This window comes from Dipteris shenzhenensis, chromosome 6, assembly GCF_047967505.1.
Source record: "Dipteris shenzhenensis isolate YYH24624 ecotype China chromosome 6, Dip_SZ_1.0, whole genome shotgun sequence".
Classification (NCBI taxonomy): Eukaryota; Viridiplantae; Streptophyta; class Polypodiopsida; order Gleicheniales; family Dipteridaceae; genus Dipteris; species Dipteris shenzhenensis.
The window spans coordinates 22237193-22255801 of NC_141601.1; the positions used below are offsets into that span (position 1 = coordinate 22237193).

At 41.2% G+C, this 18609-nt stretch overlaps 1 protein-coding gene across 1 annotated transcript; it reads right to left on the reverse strand.

Annotated features, from left to right (window-relative positions):
• Positions 1–1566: 1566 nt before the first annotated feature.
• Positions 1567–4698, reverse strand: LOC147900929 (amino acid permease 3-like). The gene is made up of 7 exons (XM_087375414.1): positions 4145–4698; positions 3775–4008; positions 3588–3681; positions 3154–3368; positions 2920–3059; positions 2482–2709; positions 1567–2353 (listed from the first exon to the last, which is right to left on the reverse strand). The coding sequence occupies exons 1-7, from the start codon at positions 4428–4430 to the stop codon at positions 1928–1930; spliced, it is 1623 nt and encodes a 540-aa protein (XP_087231540.1). The 5' UTR covers positions 4431–4698; the 3' UTR covers positions 1567–1927.
• Between the last annotated feature and the right edge of the window lie 13911 nt (positions 4699–18609).

Below are 18609 nucleotides of genomic sequence, written 5' to 3' on the forward strand. Positions count from 1 at the left end.
CTCTATCTTTGTTTGTCTCTCCCTCTCTCCTCCCACCGCTCTCTCTCTCTCTGTCTCTCTCTCTCTCTCCCTCTCTCTCTTTCTCCTCCTCTCTCTCTCTTTGTCTCTATCTCTGTGTCTCTGTCTCTGTCTCTCTGTCTCTGTCTCTCTGTCTCTCTCTCTTCCCCCCTCCCACACCCCCCTTTCTCTCTCTCTCTCCCCTCCTTCCATCCCTTGTACTCTCTTCCTCGTCTCTCTCTCTCTCTCTCTCTTTCCCTCCCCCCCCCTCTCTCTCTCTCTCTCTTCCCTCCCCCCCTCTCTCTCTCCCCCCTCCTTCCATCCCTCTTACTGTCTTCCTCGTCTCTCTCTCTCTCTCTCTCTCTCTCTCTCTCTCTCTCTCTCTCCTCCCACCCACCCCCCTTTCTCTGTCTCTCTCCCCTCCTTCCATCCCTCGTACTCTCTCTCTCTCTCTCTCCCCCCCTCTCTCTCTCTGTCTGTTTGCCTATCTGTCTATCTATCTCTCTCTCTCTCATCTCTCGCTCAGAGAGAGAGAGACCGAGAGAGAAAGAGGAGGGAGAGAGAGAGAGAGAGAGCCCGATATATATATATAAATATAGAGATGGGTGGGAGAAGAGAGAGAGAGAGCAATTTTGGGCTAGAGATAGAGAGGGCATAAACATAGGTTTATATTTATATTTATTTAAACATATATATATATATACATACATATATAATAATTTCACCCCTTAAGGAGGGGTCTTGAAACTTGGAATTTTAATTCTTTAAATTAAAGAATTTCTAGGATCCCATCTACAGACCTAGGGAAGCGGGTCTCTAGCCTCTCGTAGACGGGTCACGTTACTCGTATAGATAAGGGATACAAGCAGTTATTGAAACTGAATAACCAACGCGATCTAGAAAGATACGTCTTATTTAACCATATACTAGACTGGACCTAGGAGCTAGAGTAGACAGTCCCATCATGTAAACCATGACAAGAGTTTAATTATTCCATTAACACACGTTTGGGCATTGTTTGTATCCTGATGTTAACGCCTCTCCCCCTGCATTTGCAGACGTGCTTGTCTCCAAGCTTCTGGACAAATTAGGATCATCATTTCAACAAGATCTGTATGTTAAGGAATGGCTCTGAAAGGGAACATATTTTTTCAAATCTTCCACTATTCCCGCCATTGATCCAATTCCAACAGCGAGAGAGATCAGAAAGCAAGTGACACTAAGCATCTGTAAACCCAGCCATTTTGGTGCCCATCTTTTCAACTGAGTTTGAGAAATATGCATAGCTACTGGGAAGTAGACCGTCAATGGCCAGAAGGCAAGAGCACCGAGGATCCCTACTATATCATTGAAAAAGGGCAACAGCATTGCTACAATGGTGGTGAAGACGACAAAGCAAGCTCTCCAAAGTACTTTGAAACGAGTCAATTTCAACGGCCCAGCCAAGATAAAAGCAACCTTGCATTCCTCATGTATTAGATTGCTCTTTGGCCACTTGATGGACGCCCAATTCTCGACAAACGCAAATAAGGGCTGACAAAAGACCTGAAAGGCAGATCCTAGCAATGTCATTATTTCAAAAAAGCATGCGTAGGAGATAAAGTTACAGACCCAGGGAAGCGGGTCTCTAGCCTGTCATAGACGGGTCACATTACTCGTATAGATAAGCGATACAAGCAGTTATTGAAACTGAATAACCAACGCGATCTAGAAAGACACGTCTTATTTAACCATACAGTAGACTGGACCTAGGAGCTAGAGTAGACAGTCCCATCATGTAAACCATGACAAGAGTTTAATTATTCCATTAACACACGTTTGGGCATTGTTTGTATCCTGATGTGAACGCCTCTCCCCCTGCACTTGCAGACGTGCTTGTCTCCAAGCTTCTGGACGAAGTAGGATCATCGTTTCAACAAGATCTGTACGTTCAGGAATGGCTCTGAAAGGGAGCATATTTTTTCAAATCTTCCACTATTCCCGCCATTGATCCAATTCCAGCAGCGAGAGAGATCAGAAAGCAAGTGACACTAAGCATCTGTAGACCCAGCCATTTTGGTGTCCATCTTTTCAACTGAGTTTGAGAAATATGCATAGCTACTGGGAAGTAGACCGTCAACGGCCAGAAGGCAAGAGCACCGAGGATCCCTACTATATCATTGAAAAAGGGCAACAGCATCGCTACAATGGTGGTGAAGACGACAAAGCAAGCTCTCCAAAGTACTTTGAAACGAGTCAGTTTCAACGGCCCAGCCAAGATAAAAGCAACCTTGCATTCCTCATGTATTAGATTGCTCTTTGGCCACTTAATGGACGCCCAATTCTCGACAAATGCAAATAAGGGCTGACAAAAGACCTGAAAGGCAGATCCTATCAATGTCATTATTTCAGAAAAGCATGCGTAGGAGATAAAGTTAGAGAACCCAACGGACTTTAACTCTGTAAAAGAGTACTGCTTCATATAAGGCCTGGAAAATTTGTTACCTGGTAAGCGCCAATAAGGTGCACGGTGATGCACACATTCGCAAAGTCTATCAGCCAGTATGGATTGTAGAAACCGAATCCAGTGAGGAGATTCCCGGGTGCATCGTTTCCCAGTGCAGCATATCCAATGCAACCAACAGACATGTAGAAGGCAGTGGTAACCGCAGTTCCCAAGAGAGTCGCTTTCTTCATGGTTCTATTCTCGGCGGGGGTTGATTTCAAAGTATCCTGCAGAAATATGAAGATGAGGTCAATAACAATATATTAATAGTCCTGTGACCCAATACGCAGGCATTGAGATGAAAACATATTGTGCAAACCACACCGATTAAACATCGAGGAAAAAAACTGGGCAGCCCGTGGGCGGCATATATGTCCAACGGGATTGCGCGGACAAGCTGGTAGACAAAAATCAAATGGGATTGTGTGAGTCGATACCTGAATCTCAATCAGGATCATGCTGAAGGAGTAGGCGAACGCGATATTACCGAGTGCTTGGAAAACGGACCACGTCTTCTTAGCCGGAGAGAGTATATCCAGACCAATTCCCGTTGCTGTTCCAGATATGTGACCCCTTTCTGCAGAGAATTATAAACGTGGATTGTGAAGAAAATTAATACGCATTTGTGATCCGATTAAATTGGTCGAACTAGTGGCTAATGGAGTTCGCACCTATTGCTTTGCCGGTAGCCAACCCAAGGCCAATGGAAGAGTAAGAAAAAGACATAATTGCTGCTACAATGGACAACCACCACATCCTGTCGAAGTCGGGTATGAACGAGAGCAGTATCTGGAAGGCGCCGAAGATTGCCATGTAAACGTTGTTGGAGACATAACAAGGAGCACCATCACCTTCGGTATGGAAACAATTTGAGCGTCTGATTGCGCTGCAATTCGAGAAAGGAATGATAATTAGTGATGAATGACGGTCGATGTGTAAGTCCAATCTTTGAAGAGAATACCCATGACAAATTGCAATTGTGCGAGAGTGACTTTGAAGCGACCGGCCGAACGTTCATATTGCAGGAAAGTCTTTGCCTGTCTAAAAATCAAACTAGTGCACGTTAGTGCGAAAATGTCCGAAGATGCAGCAACGAAAGACGTACACCATGCTGATGGATGCTGTAATTGTGTATCCAATAGCCGTTCCTATCAGGTTGAAGTACTGAACTAAACCGCAAACCCATGCCTGCCTCTCACCTATCGAGATGCAGAAAAGGGTTCAATTAGAATCATGAGCGAAAGGACAAAACAGTGGATGGAGATAAATCAATGGAGATAAACAGAACGGACCTAGATGAGCTCGGACCGCGGTCATATAAGTGTAATTACGGGTACCAGTGACTGGATCTGGACAACGATAGGCATCCGCAAGCAAAACGGAAGTATAGTATGTGACGAAAGAAAATGCGAGAAGAATAGGGGGTCCTGCGACCCAACCAAGCTGGGCGATGCTCCATGCCAAGGAGAGCACGCCTGAGCCAATAACAGCCGTGATGACATGCGCGGAAGCTGTCCAAACATTTCCTACAAGAGGGACGAAAGACGAATTGTCATATAATCATGGCTCTATAATCGTATAAGCCTATAGACCGTTCCTTATACACGTCAACCGAGAGATCATGACAATCCCTTGAAAGTCTGGCGTTCCCAATATACGTACCAGTACGACGAACGTGCCCATCGTCGTCTCGGCTGCCAGTTCGCACTAACACGTTAGAATTGGCTTCGAGGTCGATCTTGGTGAGCCCAGGTCGAGGAGAGGGCAGCGCTGCACGAATACGGATGGAGGGTGTTGGGCTAAGAAGCTGATTGGGATCAGGTTCGAAGTTCAAATCCGCAGCGTTAGCCGCAGTGGACAGCGAACGAATACGGAGGGAGGGTTTTGGGGCGCTGATAAGCTGATTGGGATGATCAGGTTCGAAGTTCAAATCTGTAGGGTTAGCCATAGCGGAGTACGAATGGAGGGTGAAACTAAGCGGATTGCTGGTTGGATTGCTACTAGCTACGAGTATGATATAAATCGTTGCTGGATGCTGAAATCGTCATTGAAATGGGTTCGCTGGCTGTATTCCAACTAGCTACGAGTAGGATATTAATCGAGCAACAGCTGCTCATGCAAGGACGTGAAGGAAGCAGCTTGTGTGCAAGCTCGTGCTCTGATGATATTCTGCTGGAGGAGGAATTTTAAGGGTGATTAGTGCTGTGAATTCAAATGGTGTGGGTGTGTTCCGTTTTATAAGAGATCGAATTCAAAGAGTAATATTACAGTTCTTTCCACGACTACAATCGTCATTACAATCTTCAGATTATTCAACGAATCTTTTTCCAGTTCTTGCCAGGACTATGATTTAGATTCCGCATCCTGGATGCGATTGTTGGTGGTATGATCGCAGCATGTTTAACACGCTTTCTCGAGTCAGAAAGGTCGATGAACCACCGGAACAGTGCGCTTTTTTGATCCACGTCCTTCTCAAGTCCGGATCCGTTGCACTAATTTGATATGTTCGAGGAAAACGGTTTCCATCAGCCCAAATGCGAGGCATAATAACGGAATGATAATTGACCGGTAAGCACAATAATTTACTTCGTTGGTAATGGCAATAATTAGTTTGATCCATCGCATTGGGAACTCAAAAAACAGAGAATCTATTCGATCGGATTGGAACTCAAAACAAATAGATAATATATTCGATCGGATTGGATTCTGATTAGTGTTCACAGTAAACCGTAATGTGACATCCAAAATTTTCGATCGGAAGTCCAAATCTTTAAAAAGTAGGTTTTTTAATTTGTACATTTTGAGGCCATTTCAGTCATATTTTGGTGAGCAGAATTTTCCGATTTGGCGTCCAAATTTTAAAAAATGAGGCTTTTTAATTTGTACGTTTTGAGGCCATTTTAGTCATATTTTAATGAAAAAACCTCCAAGAACTTGCAAAAATTTGAAGTAAAGTATTTGTATCCGTTGCCAAAAATATTTTCCGTGAACACTAGGACTGAGATTCCAACTCATTGGAAAGATTTGATTTAGCAAATTCAATAACATGTATTGATATGCAAAGTTGCAAAACTTTGAAAATGACAATGATAGATCACAACCACAGTGCCACTGTTTAGAGAATGTTTTTGGAAAATTCAAAAACCTCTAAGCTTCATAAAACACCATTATTTAGAGAATATTTTTGGAAAATTTAAAAACCTCTAAGCTTCATAAAACACAAGATAGAATTTCTTAAATCTGGCTATATTTGCACAAAAAAAAAGCACAGGTTTGTGACCACATTTTTTTCCTTCATATCAAAATAGAAATTATTTCGCCCACCTCACACAAAACTTGGGTTTCTTGTGCACAAGCATGTCAAAATAGAAATGATTCTAGCCACCTCACACAAAACTTGGTTTTTTTGCACACTTGAGTTTGCAAAGCTCATCTAGAAATTATATATGCTCTTGAAGAGTGCACTCATCCCATTGTTGTAAGCATAATTAATGTGACTTGGAATATCCCATCCTTGTAAGCATATCAAAGTCATGTCCATTCTCCATCCTTACAAAGTCTTATAATCCAATCATGGGACCCTTATTAGTACTCGACACAAGAGTGCATCATCCATTAGATTTTGCAACAAGGAAAAGGTGGCTTTGTGACTTTGACCCTCCATCACGGAGAGTTTCCAATGTTTCCTTACCTTTCGTCCATAACTTTGGAGGCCACTCCTCAAAAGCAACTCCACTCTCATCTTTGTGGTGTACTTGCAAGCCCCACCCAATACCATTCTCCCATGTGAGGAATCTCATGAACACTCCACCAAAAAGTTTTTCCCCAAAGATTCAATAACCTTCAAACATTTTTTCCGTAAGCTTCAATAATCTTCAAGTACACATATTGGAACTTTGGTGACAATATATAACTAGGACCACACAAATTTTTAAGGGTTTTATGACCTCCCCAAAGCCTTTTTTGCAATTCACCAAAAATTTAAACCTTGATTTTTCATAACACCTGTCATGAGTGAGAGAGGATGAAGATTTTGCAAAGACTATCCCCGGCCAACAATGATTACAAAGTTCACTTCTACCCTCCTTTTAGATGGGAAACTTCCTCCTAAGTGGGTATTGTACGGAGATTTCCTAGTTGTTGTTACACTTTTTTTCCCATTCTCTATTTGTTAATAAAAAATAATACCATAATCTAGGGAAACCCCTATTTCCTATGTACAAAAAAATGCTATAATATATAGATCATGCTATAATTTATAGATCATTCAATCCCATCCCCTCTATGGTGACTTCAAGTTTAAGTTTACTAACTGGGGCTTATTTACGTAATTTACATACTATCATGAACATTATTTCCACGCAATGATGGACGCAATTACCAAAAACCCTTCCCAATGTTAAAAATTTGATAATTGACAATCTATTATTGGTAATGTGAACAATATCATTGGTAGATGATATAGTTACAATGAGCAAATGCAAACTTATTGCGCTACTACCAAGAAAGGCTATAAATACCGGTGGTAAACTTGGTGAAATTGGACAACTGATACTAGGATTCGACCTTACCAGTGATAGAGGGTCTAGTCCCACTACAAGACATGGGCCGCTTTTCGACACCAATATTGGCACTAAATACAAAGTGAAAAGTGTCGGAATGTCCATAGTTGTGGATGTCGCAAAGAAACTATCGGTGTGAAAGTCGGTGTCAGTACTGGCGTCATTATATACCGACATTTTTACAGAAGAAAAAAAAATTGTGGGGCAAGATGAGGCTTGTTTCAGTCCCATCCTGCCCCAGAAATTTTATTTTTCATTAGAATCATTGATTAAATTTTATAAATGAGGTGTACATGTTACAATTTTGCAAAGTAGGTCTATAAAAGTAATGGAAAATCTACCAAAGTAATGCGCTACAAAATGGCAAAAGTGCCAAACTCCAAATGGCAAGTTCGCAGGGATTTGCGAGGGAATTAAAACGGGGATTTTAATTCGTCGAATTAAAACGTTTAAACATTTCTAACACCCCCCATGAGCGTTTTAAACTGCCCCCGCCATAATTTTTAACCGGGACTAGCTTCAGCCTATTACCACATGGTAAAACCACTTACCGTAGGGTATCATGGCTGGTATACCACTCGGTGTTCACATATACCGCACAGGGATTGTATACACCGCACGGTCCCAAGCATATACCGTGTGGGTTTGTGGTATATACCGAGCGGTATTATAAACATACCGCATGGTGCAATTTCTTATATATACTTTGCATCGACCTCGTACTATTCACATTCCCGAGAATCTAGCTCTGCTTAAAGTCTCAAAAAAAACAAAGAAGGAAAAGGAAAAAAGGATAAAGAAATTAGCTTCCAAAATACTTTGTGAGTTTTCATATCCTTTGAAAAAGTGTCCAGTGTCAGTGGTGGGCTCGCTTAGGCCAACTGATATCTACCCACACTAGGATGCAAAATGGATAAATGCATAGCTCAAATTTAATAGATTATCGTTTGTGATTTGAAAGATTATTTTTCAAAGAATGTTTTCATGTAAATATGTTTAAAGTTATTTTCACAAAAAGAAAAGGAGAAAAGTTTTTTTTCACAGATATTAGCTTTTAAAATGTAGTGAAATCTCACATTTTTAATAGTTTACTAGCTATATAGCCTATATATAGATTACAAAAAACTAGTAAAAAATATATATGACATTAATTGTAAGTATCTATGTGCTAGTGAGGAGTCTGCTTATGCTGACTTGTAACTAATCGCATATAGATACAAATTACCTTTGAACCATGTGTCAGTGGATGATCCGCATATGCCAATCAGTAACTACTCACACATGGATGTGAAATTGAAAATGTTATATTATAGTTTATATGTACTTATTAGGAATAAGAAAATACTTGGCTTTCACCAGTTGTGGCTCGCATTTGCCAACTGATAACAACTTGTTGTCTATCCGGTTGTGTAGCTCCCAATTGCCAGCTTGTATCAACATGCACATTATACGTTAGAGATCATTACAGACTATACTAGTTTGCTTGTAAGAGGAAATTAGTGGCAGTATATATTGTACATTTATGTGCAAAGAAAAGTACTACCTTGTCTCAAAACAATTAGTTGATCTTATATAGGTATGAAATGTATGTCTAAACTTACGTTAGATATTCTCCAACATAGGTAGCATCCTTCACTTTGTAGATTCAAACAAAGGATTTTGATAAGTGCAAATGTAGGTATTGCTAGCTACTGCACTAGTCTGTGTGAAATACTGACATTCGCATACAGAGATTGATGATGTGAATGATCATAGTGCAAATAGATGCTTACTTGAGAAAGAGCGGGACATGGGAAAAGGCAACTTGCCATCCCACGCCTATTTCTACAGGCAGATTACCACATCTATAACCATCCATTTATGTCGGGAGGGGGCAAGACAATTGGATGGTTGCTCTCTCCTGAGGTCTAGCAAACATACATTTGTTTTCGATGACATGCTAGTGACATTGTCTTAAGTTGCAGAAAAGATATTAATAATTGAGATGGTTTTTCTCTTTTACATGTATAGCAATCATGGCGGATAGAGAAGTTAGGGTAAGCCAACATCAACCGCCAAACGAGACTCAAGGAGAAGGCCAAAGTGTTTCAAAACCGCAAGATTTTGTTACAATGTTAGGGTGGCAAAAGTGGAAGTGCAACTTCTGCAACAAAGTCTTTACAGGATCGACCATGAGAATCAAAAAACATTTGATTGGCGATGAAAATAAATTAATAAAGAGATGTGAGGGACCAAATGTCGAATCCGTTGCTGGCATCCTGCAAGGCATTAACAATGCAGAAAGTTGAATCACTTGTGTATGAGTTGAATATGTAAATGAGTGAACATTTACAATGTGCGACTATTGTAACAAAATTTGACAATGATTTAGACCATGGATGTTCTTAATTGATCAATTGCTAGTTCCTGGTGTATTTATTTGAGTCTTGATGTTTTAGATTGCTTGTACCATAAACGAATGCATTTAGATCATTGTCTTACTGGCAAGCATCTGAATCTCAATCTTTAATTGCTCTTGCATTGCCATCAGATATGGGTGTGTAGACAGTGTAGTGATCTAGTGCATGTAACAATTGTTTTGTAAGTGCCCAAACTTCAAAATAAAGAATATTCAAAAAACACATGAAAATAAAGAACATTAAAAATACACAATGCAAGTGTAAACTAAATTTCACTCAAAAGCAACATGCAACATGCAACATCATGAACGTTTCTAAAATACTTCCAATCCTTAGGAATAAACTACTAACTTTCCAAGGTAATGGTATATTACATCAAGTAATTCATGATAATCTACTACTATAGCAATCACCACGCAATCTTCTACTATTATAGAGTGAATTCCATAAAGTCACTATCGAGTGTCAATCTATCAACTAGTGGAGGTAAGAACAGAAAACATATAGTAGCATCACATAACCAAGATGATCTAGATCAGCTTTGCCAATCACACATCTGGTTGGGAAGAGTTTTATCGAGAGGAACAAGCTGGCAAAAGCGGGCCATCATCCGGATAAAACTCAGCTCTAATGACACCTATATACATAAATAGATATGATATATAAGAAGATCAAAGCAGGGGGAATCGATTGGCAGATGTGAGCCATCACTCGGCTTCGATCTTTACTATGAGCCATCACCCGGCTTCGATCTTTACTATTATACAGCAGCATCACATAACCAAGATGATCTAGATCAGCTTTGCCAATCACACATCTGGTTGGAAAGAGTTTTATCGGGAGAAACGCCAGCAAAAGCAAGTCATTGTTCGGATAAAACTCAACTCTACTAACACCTATGTACATAAATAGATATCATATATAAGAAGATCAAAGCGGGGGGAACCGACTGGCAATTGTGAGCCATCACCCGGTGTGTGGATAAAAAATGTAAATATCTTTTCCACTTATTGCATGCTGATGGATAGGTGCATAGCTATGTACATAGCTAGTTGATGGAGGAAATGAGCTATGGATACTCTCATAAAGACTCTACATAGATGTACAGATGGTAGATACTTCTATAGAGACATCTGGGAGATGATGGAAAGCAGTGGGGGGGCATCAAGCACTTCAGAGTAATTGGTGAGGAATGACATGTCTTTCATGGTTATCCTGTGTTATGTTATCTTGTCATGAGTGGTTCCCAATTTGTAAGTCATGTGAGCATTCATATCCTAGTTTGAGGGCTTTGGTTATATGTGGCAGTCAAGCACTGAAGGTTTAGGTTGTGTACAAGGGTGTGCTTAAAGCCTAAGGTTGGGGATTAATGGACTTAAGGTTCGAGTTGAGAGGAGTAAAAAGCATGGATGACGTGGCTTCTTTTGAAGTAAGATAATCCATGCATGCAATAGTAGACTACGTGATGGCACATTGAATCTTCTGGAGGGAGTAGTGGCAAAGTACGTGGAGAAGGCGGCTGGAAGATCATCTTGGAAGAGAGGGGAAAGGGGACACATGTAACTACAGAGAAGAGGAAGGGAGAAGAATGGGGAGCTGCAAGGGTGATCTGTGAGGAGGGATGAGCTCTGTGAGGAACGGAGAGACCGTAGGAGCACCTTGCTAGCATCTCGCAGCAAGAGTTCCTTGTTGAGAGCTGGAGGAGTCTGGAAGAGGAGCCGTTGCCTCATGGGAGTTTGGGGATTTTGTGTTTGCTATGCAGAAGGAGAGGATGACTATGGAGTATGGGAGGACCACAGACAAGGAGGAGATGGAGGGAGAATGAAAAAGGAGGGGAGTTGTTCGGAGCTGTTGGAGGGGGGGAGCAAAAAAACGAGAGAAAGCTCATAAGAGACTGGAGATCAGAGATTGAGGAGATGTAGCTGCTTGTGGGAGAGGATATGTGAGTAGCGTGAGCTATAGAAGAGGGAGGGCATGTCAGAAATCGAGATAATGGAGAACCTAGTTGACTTGTTCTCAGAAGTTTTTTGAGCTAATTCTTGGCGACAAGTAGCAGCTGAACGTCTCCAACTGTAACCTCCAAGAAGAGCGACTGTTTGTGAAGGGAAACCTTGTTGTTTGGAAGTTGTACCAAGAAAGGCTTGCATAATTTCAGACTATCTGTGGCTTCTGAAAATAGTTGCCTAGAGAGCAGATTCCGAGTAGAGGTTGCTGAATTTGCTAAATGGAGGCTGTGGGCAATGAGTTCTGATCAGCTGATGCATTTCCATCATGGGAAGTTGCTGCTTTTTTATGTCTTTGTGTGCAGAGGAGGTGGGCGACTTCACAAGAGGCTAAATCTGATGACTGAAAAGACTCTGGGATAGGTGATTTCATTTATGGTTGAATTATGTGTCCAAGAGGTAACTTGGAGGTAGGCAACCTGTTTTGGGTGAGATTTGGAGCTGAATTTTGACTGCTTTCAGTGTGGGAAGCAGAGACAATGTGCCATAGAGATGTCTAGTTGGAAATTTGATGATCTGGCAGTGCATAGAGGATGGACTATTTCAATCTTGAGCATTGGCAAGCTGGTTTTGCTATCTTGAAATAGGCGATTTCATATACAAAGATTTGGAGCTGTTTTTTTGCCAAAAAGGTGGCCCAGTAGATGGATTTTATCAGTAGGTTGAGGGTTGATGATGTGTTTATGTTTGTGGGAGTCTGTAGAGGTGTTGGGTGCCTATAAACTTGCTAGAAATAGCAAAAATCAGAATTGTTTCGGAGATTTTGGTGTGGAGTTGGCAGAAGAGCTGAACAGTCTGCTGTAGCAAAGCTTACATTTGGAACCTGTCTGGAAAGGAAAGAAGAAAAACCTAAGGAAGAAGCTGACAGTTTGTTGGCTGAACTTACTGAACCAATCGGGTGGCTATTCATTCCTTTTGATCACTGAAGAATGCTCTCTTATGTTGGGATACTTTCCAGGCAGAAATAGAGTGTTTGGCTGACCATAGAATGACTTGGCTGAGAGTGTTGAAATGCATTTGATGAGTATATGGAGATAAACTACAGGTGCAAAGATGATGGCAAACTGAAGACCTGAGGCTTCTATGTTGAGCACTTGTTTATTATCTTGGGATCCTTATGTCTGGGTTTTTTCTGTGTGTTGATGGCTAGTTTAGGATGGCTGATTATAGCTTGCATGTTGGGAATGATGACTCACATGTAAATGTCTGATCTTTTCTTGTGTTGGACATATGCTTTGGGTGCCGGTGTAAAAACATTCATCAAAAGCCCACACAGCTACTGATCCTTCAAAGATCTTGAGCTTCAGACTCTAAGAAGGGTCAATATGTTGAAATGTATTTGTCAATTTAGTTTGGTCCAGAGGTAAAGAGTTTCTCATATGAAGGCTTTAATGCAAAAATAGTGTTGTCAGTGGAACATGAATCTTATTGGTCAGTTATACTGAAGTTAAATGATGAAGATGGGAAGGAGTAGCTATTCCCTAAGATATCCGTGAAAGCATAATGCATATTGAATTCTATGAAGAGGGAGATGCCTAGTGACTGCAAGAGTGGCATGCTGTGTGTATAAAGGTCTTGTGTTGATACTTTTTGTGTAGTTCTGGGTATGGTGAGGTGGATGTAGGTAGCTATAAAGGCCATTGTTGCTCTATCATTTTTTCCATCCACCGGCTTCAATCTTTACTATTATACACATCAGTCGAAGAGGCGAGGCAAATATGATCGGCTGAAGCAGATCATCTCCTGGCCTGACTGAGACATAAACAAACATCTCTCCCTCTCTCTCTTGAACTTTCGCTCTTTCTATTTTCCTCTCTCCCTTTTACTCTCCCTGTCTTTCCTCTCTCTCTTTTACTCTCCCTCCCTCTCTTTCCTCTCTCTCTCTCTCTCTCTTTCAATCCCTCTCTTTCCCTCTCTCAAATAGCCTACTGACAGTCAGCCAGGCGAGGTGAATCCGACTAGCCAAGGTGAGTCATCACCTGGCCCGACTAACTGACTCTAAAAGCTCTAGAATCTCACCAAAAGGAAGAAAGCGGGAGCTACAGTGGGAAAGCGATAGTTTTGGCAAGGCGGTAATGGCAAGAGCAGAGTCTTTGTATAGGATTTGTCACACATACCACTGGTAACCTTCTTGTATTGCACGGTATCTCAACATACAGGATCTCTTATCCTTCCCAATCGGATGATCCAAGCTATCACACGTGTCAATTGGACACGTACCGTGCAGTACCGATGGTGTTTATTGGTGCCCTAATAAATACCGTCGGTATAGATGAGGGACCGTGCAGGGCAACTGATACCATTTGGTATGGCTAGTTACCGTGCAGAGTTCTCGTAATGGTACTGTGCGGTAAGGGCGTACACCGCATGGTGGTCTTCCGGTCTACAACCGATGTAAAGAACCACATTTTTTTGCATTTAGGGTGTTAGGACATGATCTTTAGTCGAAAAGTATGTATTTTTATTTTAAAAAACGTACTTTTTAAATCCCTTCAAAATGGAAAAAGTGCCGAACTCCAAAATGGCAAATCCGTCGAAGTAATGAGCTACAAAAGGGCAAAAGTGTCAAAATACTAAATGACTAAATGTCCTATCCTACTATTGCTCCTCATTGTCCTCCTCACCCTCAGTCTCTCTACATGTGTCTGATCCCTCCCCCTCCTCTTCTATGAGCCCAACTGCTTCTTCTCCAGATCCAATGTCTCCGTCTGGATCTCTAGATGGGTCGAGCGTGCCTCCCCAAGAATGAAACAAGTTATAAAAACTAAGACTGTTGATTGTAAGATAACAGTGATAGTCAAATGATAATGAAGATGAATAGGGTATACTCACATGACATGCTGCCACCCTTTCCCAATTGATGTGGACTCCTTCTTTCTCCTTGTCCTTAAACCAATGCTTGGCTCCAAACCTAAGCGCCCTTCTATACTCATCATCTGGAGGCCTTCCAATCACAAATTCATGTGGATCCAAATTCAATTAGTTAGATATGAATGATAAAACATTTGAGTGACGGAACATGTTAGATATTTAGTAGAAGATACATATATACTTACCATCCATGCCTCATTGCCTACTCTACCACCGCTCTCAAGGTGCAAAGGAGCTATGGTCTCCAAGCATATCCTCGCCGCCCTCTGTTGAGCCTCAAATGCATTTAGATTCTCCTTGTGCTCATTCTCTGCTCTCTTCCAATCTTTCGGGTCCGCCCACCCTGGCTTGTGCTTACCCTCCCTAACAGCCTCCCTTAAGTCGTATCTATGAGACTTAAGGAGCTCCCCCATGCATGTAAGCATGGCATTTCAATCAAACTCATACCCTCTAGGGTTCGAAAATTGTCTCTTAAGGGCATCTATGACAGCCTCCTTGGATCTATTATCTTGTTGCTTCCAAGGTTTGAATATATCCTTGGGGAAGTGGATGCTCATCAGCCTCCTCATGTATCTTGTGACCTTCTTCCCATCATCATCCTGTATAACTTCCCCAACGCTGTTCACTATGTAGGATAGGTCCTTGGGCAAAACGAAGTCCAAAGGATGCGCAGTGGATGGAGTTAGCAGAGCTAGAGCAAGGCGTGGAGTGAGTGCTTAGGGGAGTCAGTGGTCTCTAGGGTGATGTGGCCTATGAGTGGAGAGGGCAAGGGACCAGATTGGTACTGCATCTCATTATATAGGGGAGACCTGGAGTGGTGGGAGTGTGTAGACTCATATACATCTCCCGTGCCACCAAAGTAGCCTCGACCCTTACTACTCTTTCTAGACCTACAATGAGTACGCCTAGGTGATGATCCCTCGGAAGGGGCTACAAGGGACCGCTGTAGAGTAGGTAAAGTAGTCAATGTCCATGATCTACCCCCACAGGGTGTAGGAGAGGGCACAATGGAGATCCTTTGGGATAGAAGAGAGAGAAGAATCTCGCTGCTCCCGTGTCGCCGCTCATGGCTACAACAAAATCATCAGGACTCTCGACGAAGCCATGGGCTGCTAGTAGCAAAGGGGCTTCCTGGGGAGTAGTCCCCTAAGGTGTTGGCATGTGGGAAGTCCACCCAAGGGTAGTCCCCTGTGGAGTCAGTGTTGAGATATGGTGCCATGAGCACATAGATTAAAAGGCAAAGGTATGTGATAAGGAATGTATTAATGTAGCCACCCTAGGATGTGGACTACATGATGTGGAGATGAGAATTGACTCTTGAGGATATCCACAAGGAGAGATGTGGATGAGAGGATCCCACAAGTGTTGACTATTCAAAGGGCACTCTCTATATAAGAGGCCTATCATGTATTATTGAGTACAAGAGAAAAATGCACACTCGCTCAAGATTCTATTTATGAGTCCAAGCTAATCTATCTTGGAACCTAATTGACTTGAGGTACATGTCATTTCATCATGTTTTCGCATAGGTTCATCCACCTTAGAGCACTCCATAGATCCTAAGGCACACATGTTTTCTCATGGTATCAGAGCTTAGGTCTAGCTCTCCTTGATTAGTTGTAGGTACACCTTGTTTTTCTCATGTTTTTTCTTGCGTGTTTTTTCCATCTATTTGATTGAGAGAAAAGTTTATGTCCACTATTCTTTTTGTGTGAGAGAGAGATTCCATGTGAGTTCTCCTATTGAGAAAAATAGAGAGATAGTGAGAGAGAGCTTAGATATTCATTCTTGTGAGAGAGAGATAGAGGTAGTCCTTTTCTTCGATCCATGTGAGAAAGACTCCAAGCTTTAACGACCTCTATGTCCTTGCAACTGCACTGGCAGCTCCTACAAGTAACCTCACCGACCCAAGCCACCCTCTGCTATGACTTCGCATCCACTAACCTTGCATCATTATATAGGATGAGGAGAGAAACGAGGGAGCACGTGTACCACCACCATAGTTCAAGCAAGATGATCTTGAGGATGATCCTCTAGAGGAGGACGAGGGTATCGTGGACATGATGGATTCTATTTTTGGAGGCACCATGGGAGATGGGGGTGAGATATCTGAGCATGAGACTATGATGCAAGATTTGGCATCCACATGCTTGTATGATGGTGCAAGGATGACAAAACCATAAGCTTGCCTCTCGATCTTGAATTTGCAAGCAAAGTATGGATGGTCAGACACAAGTGTCTCAGACTTGATGAGGCTTGGAGCCTTGATCTTAGTATCTTGTTCCTAATTGTTTTAAACACCTATTTCATAAATTTTGGACTGGTGCACTATCTGAATTCGTTTTGTGAGATAATTTTGGATAAAACATTTTAAAAAAAGAGGCTCTTATAAAACAAAACATTAAGTCAAAAAGGAAGATTTTAAGAAATCAAATTAGGAAAAATGACATGACATGTTATTAAAACTAGAGTACATTAAAAAAAGAGGACATCACATTGTTAAAAGAGACAAAAAGTAAAATCAAATTAGAAAAAATGACGTGACATGTTATTAGAACTAGAGTACATTTAAAAAAGAGCACATCACATTTGTACAAGAAGTAGATCATATAACTCAAAGCCATATGGTGTCAAAAAACACCTTACATTAGCTTAGCCCTAGAAGATCTCATCTTGGTCTCTCTTATCTTCTCAATAACCCAAAGTCTAGAAGATCTCATCATTGGTCTCTCCTATCTTCTCTCAATAACCCAATCTTCCACTACCCAAAGTCTAGAAGATCTCATCATTGGTCTCTCTTATCTTCTCAATAACCCAATCTTCTACTGCCTCCACATCTGTATCCTCAACATAATTACATTCAAGGAAGAAATTCAAGTAGTCACAGATTGTTTCTTTATAATTTCTCTGCAAGTCTCTTATTGTTCTCTCAGCATCCGCATCAAATCGCCCATGACGAGAGTTGTGATAACAAAGGTTACTTAAGAAGTCTAAGAGATCTTGTTGTGCTTTTATAATATGTCTTAAAATTCTTTCACTCTCTGCTATCTTGAGAGTCTTCTCCCTCTCTGTGCACCTCTGTGCATCAAATTCCTCTCTCTCCATCCATGTCAATGGAGAGCCTTATCGAATTCTAACCTCTCTGTGCTCCTTGGTTAACAATCCATTCTTTCCTTGACATCCTTTGAGCCTCGCATTCTCTCAAGGTCCTTTATTAATTTTCGTGTCTTGTTAATTACAGTGGTAGTGTGTTCTCTCCAAGTAGGCTTCGAATTAGGATATCTCCGGAGCATTTCCTCTTTGTATGTAATAAATGCTTTTAACCATTCTATTTCACAATTAGACCTCTCATTGAATTCTTGTATAGGAGCCCATGTTGGATACCTTTCCTTGCTGGGAATTGAAGTTAAGAGACTGTAAGGTTCTTTAGGTTCCCATTTTGCATCATGAGAATACTGTTGCCATTGCATTACTGGTCTTTCATCCTTTTAAAAAAAACGAAAGTAGTGTGGATTGGTATGACCTGACAATGCATCACCACCCGTTTGTATGAAAGGTAGAATGAAGCTCTTCCAATCATACATTCTTTCGAGCCTCTGACATACCGTACTTTCCTTAACGACCACCAACTTGTCTCCCACATCTTCTTACCAAGTCATCTATTGTCTCCACATCCTTGCATTTAAGCTCTCTTGAGATTGTGCTAAAAACCTGATCAATATTCTCATGTTTATGCCCAACATACAAAAATCCACATTCCACCTCATTGAAGACTTCATGAGCAACTAGCATTGAGCAGAATGCAAACATGAGTACATTCTTATTTTCTCACCAGCAATTATCAGCTTGTATTCTCAAAGTTAGTGGTACGCGACCTTTTTCTACATGTACATTGCGAATTGCCTTCATAATCGATGTTACAACTTGATTGCTATCATGTAGATGCAAGGAATCAATCCATATATATGCAAAAAACTTAATTCCATGCACCAACACTCCACATAAATGTGTCTTTAGAAAGTGCTTTCCTTGTAATTTAGGTGGAGTGGCAACAAAATGAGGCAATGTTGTTGTATTCTAATCCATGCCATCTACAATAAGGCACATGTAGTCATCGAGATGCAAAATAGCTTGCTCCTTCCAAAATGCATATTTTTGTCTAAAATGCCAAATAAGGTCATGATGAGATTTTCGGTTTTTTTTGTATAATTCCCTTTGATTTGGACATGTTGCACTCTCAATAGCTCTCTTTAAATCATCACAAACATTGCACTTTGACATTTTTTGCCTCT